This window comes from Scylla paramamosain, chromosome 6, assembly GCF_035594125.1.
Source record: "Scylla paramamosain isolate STU-SP2022 chromosome 6, ASM3559412v1, whole genome shotgun sequence".
Classification (NCBI taxonomy): Eukaryota; Metazoa; Arthropoda; class Malacostraca; order Decapoda; family Portunidae; genus Scylla; species Scylla paramamosain.
Window position 1 is genome coordinate 34,244,497 of NC_087156.1, and position 15,570 is coordinate 34,260,066.

Below are 15,570 nucleotides of genomic sequence, written 5' to 3' on the forward strand. Positions count from 1 at the left end.
TTTTGTTATCGTGTCATGTAGGAAGAAACCTTCGCCTTTACTTTAATACACCTTTCATTTTAGATAGAAAAATACGGCTGGTGACAAATTGTTGTGGCGTATGGTAACTCAGGGCATATGTCTTGTCCACTTGTGACTTGTGTCAGACCTGACCTTGCCCTCAGACGGGGGACTGTAGGCAGCAATACAGCATGGCCGACCACCTCTGTTTACGTTATATTGATAATATATCTTGCAAAACATTAACTATTGTCAACATTTGTCTCACATTACATTATTGTAATACTGGTGGCAGCGGTGGGATTCGAGATAGGTGACCCCCCACGAAAAAAAAAAAAAAAAAAAAAATTGATGTCAAGCTTATCGTAGCACATGAGTCATCAATCTTTGACCCGTTGTTTCCAAGCCCTGCCATACTTTATGATGACCTACACTTTGCACTCATAAGTACGTACGTTATCACTGAAGCTTTGTCTCCAGCTTCTCCACGAATCCCACACACTTAGTCTCTGAAGCTTTGTTGCGGCCTTTTCCACGACCTGAACTGCACGAGTGGTCATCAAAGCTTTTGTTCTTCAACTTCACCATGTGCTTCTTTGTTGCCTCCCTCAGCAGTATACAATAGCTTTCTCTCTCTCTCTCTCTCTCTCTCTCTCTCTCTCTCTCTCTCTCTCTCTCTCATCTCTCTCTCTCTCTCTCTCTCTCTCTCTCTCTTTCTCATTATCTATAAGGTTTCGTTTGCATTATCCTCTGTGCTTTACATTTCATTTCCGTTCCTCGATCTCATTTTTCCTTCCCTCCCTCACTCTGCACACCTTTCATCTCCCACTTTCCACCAGTTTTCCAGCTTCGCCTCGGGCACTTCATCTTGGCTCCCCTCACCCTCACATTCCTGTCCTGCCCCTCCGTCCGTTTTCATTAAGTAATTCTCTTAACATTCTCATTCCTCTCACCCCATAATTTCTCCTTTACATTCTTGCTGCTTCCTACCCACTACTCTCTTCTACTCTTTCTCTCTTTTCCTGGCACTCCATAGCGCTTTTTTTTTTTCAGTACTTTATCACTCATACTTTCCTTTGCATTCACTCACCACACCAGACAGTCACTCACCCCACCCACTAACCACCGAACAAAACTTAACCTAACCTAACCTAACCACCACCTCAGACAGTCACTCAACCACCCACTAACCATCTAATCTAACCTAACAAAACCAAACCTAACTTCATAATTCCCTGCTGCTTCCTTTCCACTACTCTCTTCTATACTCTCTCTCTTTTTCTGGCACTTCCTAACGCATCTTTTTGTTGTACTTTTATCACTCATACTTTCGTTTTCATTCACTCACCTGGCGTTCATTACCATATCCTCGTGGTTGCCTCGGTTCAGGTAAACTTCGGCGGGAAAGACGATGACGAGCGCGAGGAGGAGGAGCAGCACTTCCATCGATTTGCGTCCCCGGTCCACGAAGTCCCCGTTGAAGACGTAGGGGTTATCCGAGGAGGGGAGGCCGTTCTGTAGGGGTATCAGAGAGAGAGAGAGAGAGAGAGAGAGAGAGAGAGAGAGAGGAGAGAGAGAGAGAGAGAGAGAGAGAGAGAGAGAGGTCATTTACTAATTAGGTGGCAGTTATAAACGTAATGAAATCTGAAGCCACGCTATACGGAGGTTGAATGACTTTATATTTCTTATTCATTCATTCATTTATTGATTCTTTTTAGTTCGTTCAGTCAGCTATACTTTTGTTTGATTTTATTCACTCTTTCACTGACCCACTCTTACACCCCTTACATCAGTCAGTCAGTCAGTCAGTCAGTCAGCTATCCATTCAGTCAATTGGTCATGCAGTCATTCACTTTTTCATTTACTTATTCACTCACTCAGTTCATCAGTCTGTTGATCACTCCCTCCCTTCCTTCCCCCCTTCCTCACCCAGTAACCACGTAACCACCTAACCACCACCCAGGCAAACACACACTAACCTAACTTAACCAGACCTAATCACCATCCCAGACAGTCACTCACCCACCCACTAACCACGTAACTTAACCTAACCTAATCAACCTAATCACCACCCCAGACAGTCATTCATCCACCCACTAAAAACATAACCTAACCTAACCTAACCTAACCTAACCTAACCTAAGCTAACCTAACTACCATCCCAGACAGTTACTCACCCACCCACTAACCATGTAATCTAACCTAACCTAGCCACCAGCCCAGATAGTCGAGGCACGCACACCTTGTACAGCAGGGTGAGCAGGTCGTCCAGTTTGCCGTGCAGGTCCCCGATGATGGTGATCTGGCCGGAGATGGCGGTGGAGGCGTGCATGATGGTGGCGCGCTGCCGCAACACACGCACGCCCTCACGCAGCAGCAGGTACACGTAGCGAGCGTGGAGGGTCTGCTGCAGGAGCGCGATGAGGAAGAAATGGCGGTGTTAATTCAAAGCGTTAATTCTTGGCTCGTATTCTGAAACGCTTTGCTCGCTCTCTCACCATGATTCTTCTCAAAGACCACAGAGATGATTAGCCGGGTTCTCAAGAGTGTTCCTTGTGTTAATAATGTAGAAATCTTGTTAATTTGTCACTAGAACCGTAAAAAAAAAACACCCGTAAAAACCTGTGCAACTTCAACCTGTCTTTTGAATGTAGTGGAGGTACGGCGAAGAGGTGTTTCAGAATATGGTCCTCTAGTGTGAAAGGAAAGTATATATTCGTTTTCCTGTGGCAGATAGAAATGTGTTCATCTATTTCCCCTCTTACCTTCTTCTTCTTGAACGCCTCGATGAGCAGGTGGATAGAGTCTGTGGTGAGGGGCGTGGTGAGGCGCGGGCCCTTGTAGCTCCCCTCCACCGGCACCTCCTCCGTCCACGCCTCCTCCAGCAGTCTCTTGGTGGTGATCTCGTCCTCGTCATCGTCTGGCGGATGGAGAGATGCGGTGGATGGTGTTTGTTATATCAGTGTGGTTGCTACATGTTCGAGGCAGGATACTTTCAAAGATCCATAGAGGTGCAGTGAATAAGCAACACGAAGTAAATAGGAAACTGCGAATGAATTATAGCAAACTTTTCAGTGTATTAGTTGACGAGGACTAGGGTGAGTTGCCAGGTGCTAACACTGACTGGTACAGACGAGACACTGAGGGACATTGAACTGAATACCAGCATGACTGAGGACGTCTGAATATTTGAACTTGCTGAGCTTGGGCTGGTTAACTTTCCCTTTTCATCTTTTCCTTCTCATATTATCATTATGTTATTTGTTTTTCCACATTTTCCTCCATCTCCTGTTTTTCTTCATCACGTTTATCCCTCTCCTGTAATATCTCATCTCCATCTCGATCCATACTACATTCCTCATCAGACTGCCTCCATAATTTCCTTGCTTATTTTTTCCCTTCTTTCCTCAATTTCCCAGCCCATTACCTCCCTCTCTCATATCCTCTTCCCAATCTCTCTCTCTCTCCGCTGCCATTACACACCTGTGGTCGGCGAGGCGCGGGGCGAGAGGGCCTCCATTACCTCCGTCATCTTGCCGTTGGCCATGTGTGTCAGCAGCGCGTTGAAGAAGTTGTACAGCTGTGACGCGAGGAAAGAATGACAGGGAAGCTCATCTCATTCTGACTGACATGAATGATCTAGTACTGACGGTGATTTGGGCAATGAGTCTGAGTGTTTTTTGCTTAGTTGACGAAATAAATAAATGAAGAAAAAAAAATTACCAAAAGGAAACATGTAACAATAAATGACAAAATAACTATAGACGAAAAGAGAGAGAGAGAGAGAGAGAGAGAGAGAGAGAGAGAGAGACGAGAGAGAGAGAGAGAGAGAGAGAGAGAGAGAGAGAAAGGAAACATATTGCTAGTCAGGCCAAACAATACGAAAAAATACACATAATCATATAGATATTCATGTCTACAGAACACAGCCAGGCAGAACCGTACAGACTTACAGACGAAACAAACATTAAGGTTCATACGACATTTGTGATCTTAAACATATACATACAGCTGCTGATGGGCGAAAAGTGTAGGGAGATAAAACAGATGGATGTCTGGGTAGGGAGGGGTAGATAGAGAGACAGATAAGAAGATAGCTGGTAGAGAGAGAGAGAGAGAGAGAGAGAGAGAGAGAGAGAGAGAGAGAGAGAGAGAGAAGAGAGAGAGAGAGAGGGAGAGAGAGAGATCCTCCATTCCGTCCTGTGTCCACCTGCTCTCAATTAACATACCTTCCTTAACATCTGAGTAAAGTACAAGTTTTCATCCCATCCTTATCTCTCTATACACTTTCACTTTACCGTTTCCCTTAACTTACCCTTATTACTCTTTTACCTCAGTCTTTAAGAGAGATACATAGGTCGTTAAGTGGTATAGAAGTTTTCAAGTTGTATAGGAGATGTAACAAGGGTGATATAAGCGAATTTTTTAGGGTCATTGGTTAAGATAGGATAAGAAATTATGTGTTCAAGCTTGGTTAGATTTAAGAAAGAGATAGGAAGGAATCGGTTCTCAAACAGAGTGGTAGATGAATGGGATAGACTCAGGTTGTTTGTAGTGACTCATTAGGGAGCTTTTAAAAGAACATTAGATAGATTTATGGATGAGGATAAGAACATAAGAAATAAGGGAAGCTGCAAGAAGCAACCAGGCTTACACGTGGCAGTCCCTGTATGAAATATACCTACCTATTTCCACCTATCATCTCCATCTATAAATCTCTCTAATCTTCTCTTAAAGCTCCCTAATGTCTTAGCACTAACAACTTGATTACTGAGTCCGTTCCATTCATCTACCACTCTATTTGAGAACCAAATTCTTCCTATCTCTTTCTTAAACCTAAATTTTTCAAGCTTGAACCCGTTATTTCTTGTTCTGTACTGGTTGCTGATCCTAAGAATTTTGCTTACGTCCCCCTTGTTATAACCCTTATACCACTTAAAGACTTCTATCAGGTCCCCTCTTAACCTACGTCTTTTTAAAGAATGTAAATTTAACAACTTCAATCTCGCCTCGTAAGGAATACTCCTCATCCCCTGTATCCTTTTAGTCATTCTCCTCTGTACTGATTCTAATAGACCTATATCCTTCCTGTAAATGTGGGGACCAGAACTGCACAGTGTAGTCTAGATGAGGTTTGACCAGCGCCAAATATAACTTTAATAACTTCAGGCCTTCTACTTTTAACACTCCTCAGAAATAATCCTAATACCCTATTTGCCCTGTTTCTGGCCTCTATGCATTGCTTTCCTAGACGGAGTTCAGAGCTAACTATAACTCCTAAATCTTTTTGGTACCCTGTACCTACCATAGTTTCGTTGTTTATTGTGTACCTACTGTGTAGATTTTCTCTACCTACGCTAAGTACTTTGTATTTATTGATATTAAACTGCATTTGCCATATGTCCGTCCATTCGTTCATCCTATCTAAATCTGCCTGCAAGGCGATGGTATCCGATTCTGATCTAATTAATCTACGTATCTTTGTGTCATCCGCAAATTTACTAACATCACTACTGATTCCGCTATCCAAGTCATTGATATATATTAAAAACAACAATAGCCCTAATACTGATCCCTATGGCATCCCACTTGGATTTAGAGCCGTTTATTACAACTCTCTGTCGCCTGTCGCTTAGCCATGATCTTATCCAGCCTAACACCTTCCCATCTATCCCGTGTGCCCTAACCTTTCTCAGGAGCCTCTGATGGGGAACCTTGTCAAACGCTTTACAGATATAAGATGTCATAACTATCACCATTATCTGCTGCCTCGTACACTTTACTGTAAAAACTTAACAAGTTCGTCAGGCAAGACTTCCCTTTCGTGAAGCCCATGCTGTGATTACATTTATCAAGTTATGTTTGTCTAAATATTCCCTTATGTTTTTTCGATATTATTAACTCCTTCGCTATTATTGACCTCCAAATAATGATAAGGATGATAAGAAGAAATAGTTAGACGTGTTTCATGCAGAGATTGTCACATTAAAGACTGATGGCTTCTTGCAGCTTTCCTTATTCTTCATATTCTCTTATGTTCTTATATTTCCATCTTCATCTTCCGTCTATAACTTATCCATTGAAATCCGTGCAAACCTTCCCTTCTGCCTCCTTCCTCACGTATCCTTAGCCCATCGTCATCCTTACAAAGCATCACACACCGCACCAGTTCACGTTCTCACCTTCATCTGATCCTGTTCCCCTGCATACTCGATGGACTGAAAGATGGTCCACGTGTAGCGCCTCCGTATCTCCAGTCTGGCGCAGTATCTCCTGTACCACCGCTGGATGAGGAGCGCCGCTTTCAGAGCTGACCGTGGGAGAGAAAACGGGAGTATATTAGGGTAAACTAAAAATATATAGACTACCGCTGTAATTTTGTATTATTTTGGGTTGCTATGTTGGTTTGTGATGTGAGATGAAATGTTATTATTTTTTATTTCCTTGTGTCGTATAATATAAATGGTTAGTTCGATAGTTTGATTGTTAGCTAATAGGTTATCTGTTTATTATTACTATTATTGTTGTAGTAGTACTACTAGTAGTAGTAGTAGTAGTAGTAGTAGTAGTAGTAGTAGTTGTTGTTGTTGTTGTTGTTTACAGAGATTAGAAATGGCTGCTCTTGATGACTTTTGTGTTAGGAATATGTACGCAAACATGCACACACATCACCAAGAACGATAAAAACAAAAAAAAAACAAAAAATAAGGAGAAACATGAAAATTTTTGAGAGAAGCAGCAGAGAGAGAGAGAGAGAGAGAGAGAGAGAGAGAGAGAGAGAGAGAGAGAGAGAGAGAGAGAGAGAGAGAGAGAGAGAGCGAATATATCTTCCTCCATTGCCTCGTAAATGTGTGTGGATTAGAAATTTACGACAGAGAAAGAATCAATTTTCCTTCTTCCCTTTCTCTCTCTCTCTCTCTCTCTCTCTCTCTCTCTCTCTCTCTCTCTCTCTCTCTCTCTCTCTCTCTCTCTCTCTCTCTCTCTTGTGATTTGGTACGGAAAGTTGGATGACCAATTCCTTACGTCTTGATAGACCCTATTCCCGGAGGAAGTTTGCTCATTCCCATTCCCATAGAGAGAGAGAGAGAGAGAGAGAGAGAGAGAGAGAGAGAGTGTGTGTGTGTGTGTGTGTGTGTATGTGTGTAGTAGCAACTATTCTAGAAATATAAAGAGAATAAGCTCAACGAGAGAGAGAGAGAGAGAGAGAGAGAGAGAGAGAGAGAGAGAGAGAGAGAGAGAGAGAGAGAGAGAGAGAGAGAAATAATGAAGTATAAAAGATAAGAAGGAGGAAGAAGGAAGATAGAAGATAGGAAATGAAAGCAAAGAAGGAAGCAGAAGAGAGGAAAGGAGAGAAAAAAAAAACGAGAATATTAAAACTTAGAGGAAAGAGAAGCTAAAATAACAGAAACTAAAAAAAAGAAAAAGAAAAAAAGCGAAGGGGGGAACAATAGAGAAAGAGGAGGAGCAAGAGCAGGTAAGGAGTGGTAGAAATGGAGTTATGAGAAGGGGAGAGGAGAGGAGGAGGAAAGGAGGTGCAATAGAAAACAAGTAAAGATAGAAATGTCGCTATGAGAGTGAGGAGGTGAGAGGGGCTTCCTTCAGATCAACACTTCAGTACGAGTTAGGAACATGTATATTGGATGAACAATGTCAGGTTATAAGTTAGTATTACTACTACTACTACTACTACTACAAAAACCACAACAATAACAACAACAGTAACCATCACTACTACTACTACTACTACTACTACTACTACTACTACTACTACTACTACTACTACTACTTCTACTACTACTACTACTACTACTACTACTACTACTACTACTACTACTGACGATGATGATGCCGATAATGATAGTTTGAAATGAGGGGTAGAGGTTCTGAATTGGTAATAATGACGCATAGACTCTGAACTAACGTGCAAAACTTATCTCTATATGAATCAGGAAATTTGAATGTATAATCTATCAGTATTCACGTTACCTACTCTTCCATCTCTCTCTCTCTCTCTCTCTCTCTCTCTCTCTCTCTCTCTCTCTCTCTCTCTCTCTCTCTCTCTCTCTCTCTCTCTCTCTCTCTCTGGCCACCGTCAGCCTACGTGTTTACTTTACTATGCCATCTATTTACTGTTCCCCTAATGGTTCCATCTATTGACCCGTTTGTCCCTCTCCTTAATTGGTCACTGCTCTGGGTATTGATCTGCTGCCGGTGAGCTATTAATGTGTCATTTCAAACACGTGTTGGTTTACGAAATATATATGAGTTCAGAATATTTGCTGATCCAAAATATATATAATCATTGGTCCTTGACAATACATTACTCATATCAGTCATCTCTCTCTCTCTCTCTCTCTCTCTCTCTCTCTCTCTCTCTCTCTCTCACGCTGGTAAATTTAATTATATCCCAAAATATTAGCAAATTCGTGATATAATATTTTTTTTTCATTTATCATTGCATGTTCATATACGGCTGTAACACACACACACACACACACACACACACACACACACACTCTCTCTCTCTCTCTCTCTCTCTCTCTCTCTCTCTCTCTCTCTCTCTCTCTCTCTCTCTCTCTCTCTCTCTCTCTCTCTCTCTCTCTCTCTCTCTCTCTCTCTCTCTCTCTCTCTGTATGTATGTATGTATGTATGTATGCATGTATGTATGTATCCATCCATTCATTTATCGATCTATACATCATATCAACTATTTCTTTCTCATTCCTACCATCACATCTTCACTTCTCCACTGTTCTCCATCCCCAACCTCCCTTTCTCACATCCTTTTCCCTTCTAGTAATTCACCCTTTTCATAAACTTTCACTCCATTCATCTCGTTTTCAACCCATCCTGCCCCTTAGCCTCTTCCTAACTTTACTTTGCTTCCTCCTTCCTTCGTTATTCACAGTTATCCCTCTTCCCCCTTTCTCTGTTTCCTTTCCTGCCTCCCCTCGTAAAAGCACCACCAGTAAACAGAGCGGAAAAGTTTGGTTCACTAAACGAAAAATCGCTCTAAGCAGGTATTGGCTTTACCTGACTTCCAACCCTCAAAATGTGTCCACTCCAGCAATTTACTGGGGTACAGAGAGAGAGAGAGAGAGAGAGAGAGAGAGAGAGAGAGAGAGAGAGAGAGAGAGAGAGAGAGAGAGAGAGCAAACATTCTGAACAGGTTTTGCACGAGTCAGTCTTTCCTCATTTATTTATTTTTATTTTCTGACCCTTGTGTTATTTATTCCTCTGGAGACTTTACCTTACACCATCCTTCTCCTCCTTCTCCTCCTCCTCCTCCTCCTCCTCCTCCTCTTTTTCCTTCTCCTTCTCCTCCTCCTCCTTCACCTCCTCCTCCTCCTCCTCCCCCTCCTCCTCCTCCTCCTCCTTTTACAGGAAAGGAGTCTACACCAACTTGTACTGCATCCAACAAGAGGTGAAAATATATCAGATTTTGTATTTGTACCCGACTATTTGTACCCGACTATTCAAGGGCAATTTTTACAAATTAAGAAACATATATATATATATATATATATATATATATATATATATATATATATATATATATATATATATATATATATATATATATATATATATATATATAAAATCTGTATTGTAGTTATAAAATGGGTAGCACCCCCATCAAAAGTGTGGATGCAGAAAAAGAGATGGGAGTTTTTGTGTCAACAGATCTTAAACCAGGCAAACATTGCACTGAAGCCGCTCAAACTGCCAATATATTAATAAGCTTCATAGGAAGATCTTTCACCCTCAAATCAGAGAAAATCATTTTGGCCTTGTACAACTCACTCGTACGTCCTTGAATACAACGTACAGTTTTGGTCGCCATACTACAAAAAGGATATTGAGAAATAAGAAAAAAAGCAACGTAGAGTAACAAAAATGATGCCAAGACTTCACAATAAGCCCTACGAGGAGCACCTTAAAGAACTAAATCTATTCTCCTTATCTAAATGCAGACTAAGAGGGAATCTAATATTGCTTTGCTAAATTTTTAAGGGTTTCACAAATATGAGACCTGAACTCTTCCTAACACTCAGCCACTCTAATGTTACAAGAAACAATGGCTTTCGAATTAACAGGTAAGCGATTTCAAACAAATGAAGCCAAATATTTCTTCTTCACTCGTGTCATAAATATCTGGAATTGTCTTCCATCAAGCGTCGTTAAGCCAGGCACTGTTGACTCATGTATAGCCCGTCTTGGCAAGTCTCTAGAAACTAATCCCCGGTTGTCATTGTTCATGTGTGAATAACGAACACGTTCACTCCGTACTATCTGTCACTTGGTGGGGATATATTTTATTAAGGAAGGCAAACAGTTGTTATGTAACAAAGACCTTAGTGATGGCTTGTTCCTTGGCGACTTACTGCTGACCCCATCACAGCAATGGTAAAAGGAATCGAGTCCTTGCAGATGACACAAATGTTAGGATTGTATGTAGATTGTATGTACTAGAAGTAGACCTCATCTATCTTACTTTTCTCTCAAATTTCATGTTGTTTTGCTATACGACATGGTATCATTTCCCTTTTCCGGTCAGCTTCAGCTGGAGGGATGGAGTGGGGGGAGGAGCCTTCTCCTGTTTCTATCCTGTCTCTCTCACTAATAGTTAGAGTAGAATAGTTACCCAAACAGCCTATAGTAAGAACCTCAAGGTCTGTTGCTGTTTGGACTTCCTTTGCATTCCTTTGTATTCCTCCTCCTCCTCCTCCTCCTTCTCCGTCTTTTAGGGCTTTCCAGTACCTCACCCTAGGAACTGTGTGTGTGTGTGTGTGTGTGTGTGTGTGTGTGTGTGTGTGTGTGTGTGTGTGTGTGTGTGTATATATATATTTTTAAGTGTGTGTTGGCTGGAAACTTAAGCTAGTAGGATCACACGCTGTAATACTCTCTCTCTCTCTCTCTCTCTCTCTCTCTCTCTCTCTCTCTCTCTCTCTCTCTCTCTCTCTCTCTCTCTCTCTCTCTCTCTCATCTTTCTCACATCCGTTCCGAGTAATGTGCATCCTTTCTCTTTCTCTTCTATCTCTATTCTCTTCATTTCCTCTTCCTCCTCTCCTCATTTTCTTCTCTTAGCTTCTCATTCTTTCTTTTTACGTTTTTTCTTCTCTCCTGCTCCTTGTCTTCGTCTTCGTAATCCTTACATTTCGTCCTTCCTCCTCCTTTTGCCTTATTTCTCTTTCCCTTCGTTTTTCTTCTTTTTTGTCTTTTTTACCTTATTTGCATTGCTTCATTTACTCTCACTTGCTATTATGTGTTGCCTTTCGTCCTCCTCCTCCTCCTCCTCCTCCTCCTCCTTTTGCCTTCTTTCTTCTTCCCTTCTTTTTCTCTTCTGTTTTTCTTCTTATTTACCTTCTTACATTGTTTCATTCACTCTCCCTCGCTATTCTGTGTCTCCTCTTCTTGCGTCTTTTTTTTTCTTTCTTGCCTCCCTCCTCCTCTTCTTTCTTCCTTTCCTTGCTTTCTTTCCTCCTCCCTCACACTTCTATTTAATTTCTCTCCTCTTCTTTTCTCCTTACATTACTCCATTTACTTACCCTCTCTTTTTTTAGCTTCCTCTTCGTCCCATCTAGACTACGCTGTGCTCATCTAGACTACGCTGTGCAGTTCTGGTCCCCACATTACAGGAAAGATATAGGTCTATTAGAGTCAGTACAGAGAAGAATGACTAAAAGGATACAGGGGATGAGGAGTATTCCATACGAGGCGAGGTTGAAGCTGTTAAATTTACATTCTCTAGAGAGACGTAGGTTAAGAGGGGACCTGATAGAAGTCTTTAAGTGGTATAATGGTTATAACAAGGGAGATGTAAGCAAAATTCTTAGGATCAGCAACCAGGGTAGAACAAGAAATAACGGGTTCAAGCTTAAAAATTTAGGTTTAGGAAGGAGATAGGAAAAAATTGGTTCTCAAATAGAGTGGTAGATGAGTGGAACGGACTCAGTAATCATGTAGTTAGTGCTAGGACACTAGAGAGCTTTAAGAGAAGATTAGACAAGTTTATGGATGGGGATAACAGATGGAAATAGGTAGGTGTGTTTCATACAGGGACTGCCACGTGTAAGCCTGGCCGCTTCTTGCAGCTTCCCTTATTTCTTATGTTCTTATGCTCTCTCCCTCCTCCTCTCTCTTTTTACTTTGTTTTTCTTTGCCTCCTTCCTTCGCTTTTTTTCCCTTTCCTCCTTACTTTCTCTCCCATTTTTTATTTAATTTCTCTCCTGTTCTTCATTGTTTTCTTTGCCTTTCTCCTTCATTTTTTCCCTTTTCTATTGACTTTCTCTCCCATTCCTTCTTCTTATTCAGTTTCTCTCCTCTCCTTCATGTTTCCTTGCTTTTTTGAACCTCCTCCTCTTCTATCTGTTTATACTCTTCCTTTTATTCTATTTTCCCCTTACCTCCCTCTTCTCATCCCTTCCCTCCTCGCTTACTCCCCCTAACCTCCCACTCTTTTAGCCTCTTGATCCCTGCCCTGGTAAAAAGAGGGAAGGGGACACATAAGAGTCCTATGTTAGGTTCCCTCTCTTTCTTTTTCCTCTGTGTCACCTTAGCATGTCAGTCTTCTTTCCTGTCTGTATCTCAGGAAGGGGAGTCTTCTGTCTGCGTGTAGTATTGCTATTCGGCTTAATATTGCTTAGTATTGCTTAGTATTGCTATTCCACTTGCTGGCAGAGACTCATAAAGTGCACGCCTCCTGCTTGTTGGTGACGTGCATGCAGTGTGACGCAAGCAAGCCTCCATACCTGTAATTATGTCAGGTGATGTTCGTGTATACGTGTTAGCCGGTGCATACAGATATCATAATCGTCACTTCACTTGTTTCTGCTCCACACGGGTAATTTTGTCCTGATTATTGCTCGGTAATTATGTTGGTTATAGTTACTGCGGACTGGAGAGAGATGTGTGTATGCACTGAAGCTTGCTCAGATTTTGCTATAGCGATCAGTCTGCATCTTGAGGGCGACACTTCAAGCGGTGGTTGGTAGGACTCCTCTCAACTTGCACACACACTCTGCCTCCATTACCGGCAGACACACGCACCACGACTATGTGCGCCTCTCAGCACGCCTCGCCACACGCTGTCAGTATTACGCACGAGAGTCACATCGGCCTCTACAAATAGATTAATAAACAAGTAAAATGAATAAAATGCAGTAAAATAAAGAATGAGTCAATATGTAAGCAAATAAAAAAAAGAGAAAATAAAATAGATAAATAGATAAAAAAAACAAGCAAATTACATAAGATGAAATAAAGTAAATAAATAAATAATAATAAATAATAATAAATAATAAAAAAAAAAAAAACTACTAAATGTGACCAGTCTTACAAGCTTAGATCGATGGCAGCTTTTACACACAGACATGAGTGGAGGGAATTACAAGATGAGTCTGTTTACCGGCAGGGAGTGTAATTCTCCGGCGCACTAAGCACCCGTAATGGCCGCTGCGTGCTGGAACTTCGTGTGGGGAATGGGCAAGACCTTCTAATGTGCCTCCAAACGCCTATATTCTCGGCACGCCCCTGCACGCCCGCCACTGCCCACCTGTACATTCACAGTCAATAAGTAATTCACTGTAGTCACTTTTGTGTTTTGGTGTTTTTGGGTGATTTTTTTATACTTTCTTTTGGGGGAGTTTTGGGATTATTTGGGTGTTTTGAGTGTTTCTTTGTTTTTTCTGCTTTTTTTTTTTTTTTCTCAACGTTTAACTCTCCGATATGCTGACGGTCTTCGTGAAACTTGACAACTGGTTATAAGGAGGTCAGAGGACTTAACATTAAGGTAAAAAAGTCAATACAGTGGAAGTAAGTGTGGAATGTTGGGATGTTAATCGACTTCTGGCCACTTCCAAATGCCTTTAGTCTGTAGTGACCCTTGTAAATATTTTATAGTGACCTTTGTAAATAATGGCCGTTATCATTGCTCATCGCCATGCTGCTCAACCCCTCACGTTGCCACGCTGCTCGACGCCCACAATATTATAGTGACCCTTGCAAATATCCTGTCCTGATCTTTGTAAATAACCTCCATTTTCTTTCTTTTCATTTACCATGACTTTGTTTTACTCAACTTTGTGAAGGAGTCTAGAATACCCTACAAAAAAAAAAAAAAAAAAGTAATTGTATAGACAACCATAAAGGAATTAGACTAGAAAAATATTTTGAAAAAGGTTATACTCCTACTCCTCCCTTCTCACACACCAGCGGTCAGCGGAGCAGCAACTCAAAACTCACATCTACAAATTCTTTCGCTGCTCTTAGGCATATCTTTCATTAATTACTAACCAAACTGAGACCTCTTTCCTTGCTCTGCAGCCACCTCCAAACATGGTACTGGCTAGAAAATGCAAAATCTATTCTCATTTTTTATCATTTTATTTCTTGTAGATGATGATAAAAGTTTCATACATTGGTTTTAGTGCTGTAAAAATGTTGCTTATCGCCTATGAAAGGGTTAAATATCAATCAATCACTCTCTCTCTCTCTCTCTCTCTCTCTCTCTCTCTCTGTAGCGGCGTGGTGAGCGTGACACTATTGGAGTTTACTATTCACTGTCCAGGATCCGGCGCCTTGTGGCCTTAGCTGTTGCGGTGCTGTAAAATATGAAAGTCTGTCCCTCCAACTTCATCTTATGTTTTCATCTGGTAATTTGTAACTTGGACGAAGGATCATCATGGATCATGTGTAGTACAGTCGACAAGGATTGAGAGAATGCTGAGAAGATTAATTTTGCCTCTGTTAGTGTGTCTTTATGAACACTTGATAGTATTGGAATATGAGCACGAACATTACGTGTCTTAACTTGCAGAGAAAGAGAGAGAGAGAGAGAGAGAGAGAGAGGGGTGGAAGGAGGGAGGGAGTTGTGGGGAATGAAAACTGAAAAGAAGCATAATATAATAAAGATAAATGAAACGCAGTTCTATCATTCTAAATTGTAAGTTTTATCCCGACTGGAAGATCAAAAGGACCGCACAACTTGTAAAGAAGAAAGAGAAGGCAAAGAAAGAGAAAAAAAAGAAAAACTGAAAGAAAGAAAAATTACTTAAGTTTGGAAGAATGAAAGTGAAAGGATGAAAGAGAGAAAGTAAAGAAATTATAGTAAATTAAATATATGTGAAAAATATAACTCTCTCTCTCTCTCTCTCTCTCTCTCTCTCTCTCTCTCTCTCTCTCTCTCTCTCTCTCTCTCTCTCTCTCTCGCTCTCTCTCTCTCTCTCTCTCTCAGGCTGTGTGCGCGCTAATCCCGCGTCGCGTCACGCACCTGGTTTTGATATTTCGCTCTTGTATGCAGCACAGTAAGGACATAATAGTGAGAACAGATGCCTGAGGACTTTTGTAAGTCACGTAGTTTAATTCGCCCACTGTCTTTCATCTTCGGTGGCGAGGAACTAACACTGTCGGAATTTCTTTGGCGAACTTGAACACGTCTTCGTCTCATCCCTGCTGGCATAGTTCACAGTGGTGGGGTGTGCAAGCCTGAGATGGTGGTGGTGGTGGTGGTGGCTTCCCCACTCGCCCTCTCATGTCCCTCGCTCTTGTGTTTGAGAGAGATTCACTCAG

General features: G+C 41.5%; 1 protein-coding gene across 1 annotated transcript in view; it reads right to left on the reverse strand.

Moving 5' to 3' along the window:
• LOC135101647 (serine/threonine-protein phosphatase with EF-hands 2-like) overlaps nucleotides 1-15,570 on the reverse strand; it is a 161,705-nt gene that overhangs the window by 12,180 nt on the left and 133,955 nt on the right. Inside the window, 5 exon segments of the mRNA XM_064005929.1 lie at nucleotides 1,349-1,515; nucleotides 2,243-2,407; nucleotides 2,766-2,920; nucleotides 3,484-3,580; nucleotides 6,183-6,310. Of these exon segments, the coding sequence (XP_063861999.1) occupies nucleotides 1,349-1,515; nucleotides 2,243-2,407; nucleotides 2,766-2,920; nucleotides 3,484-3,580; nucleotides 6,183-6,310 (712 nt within the window).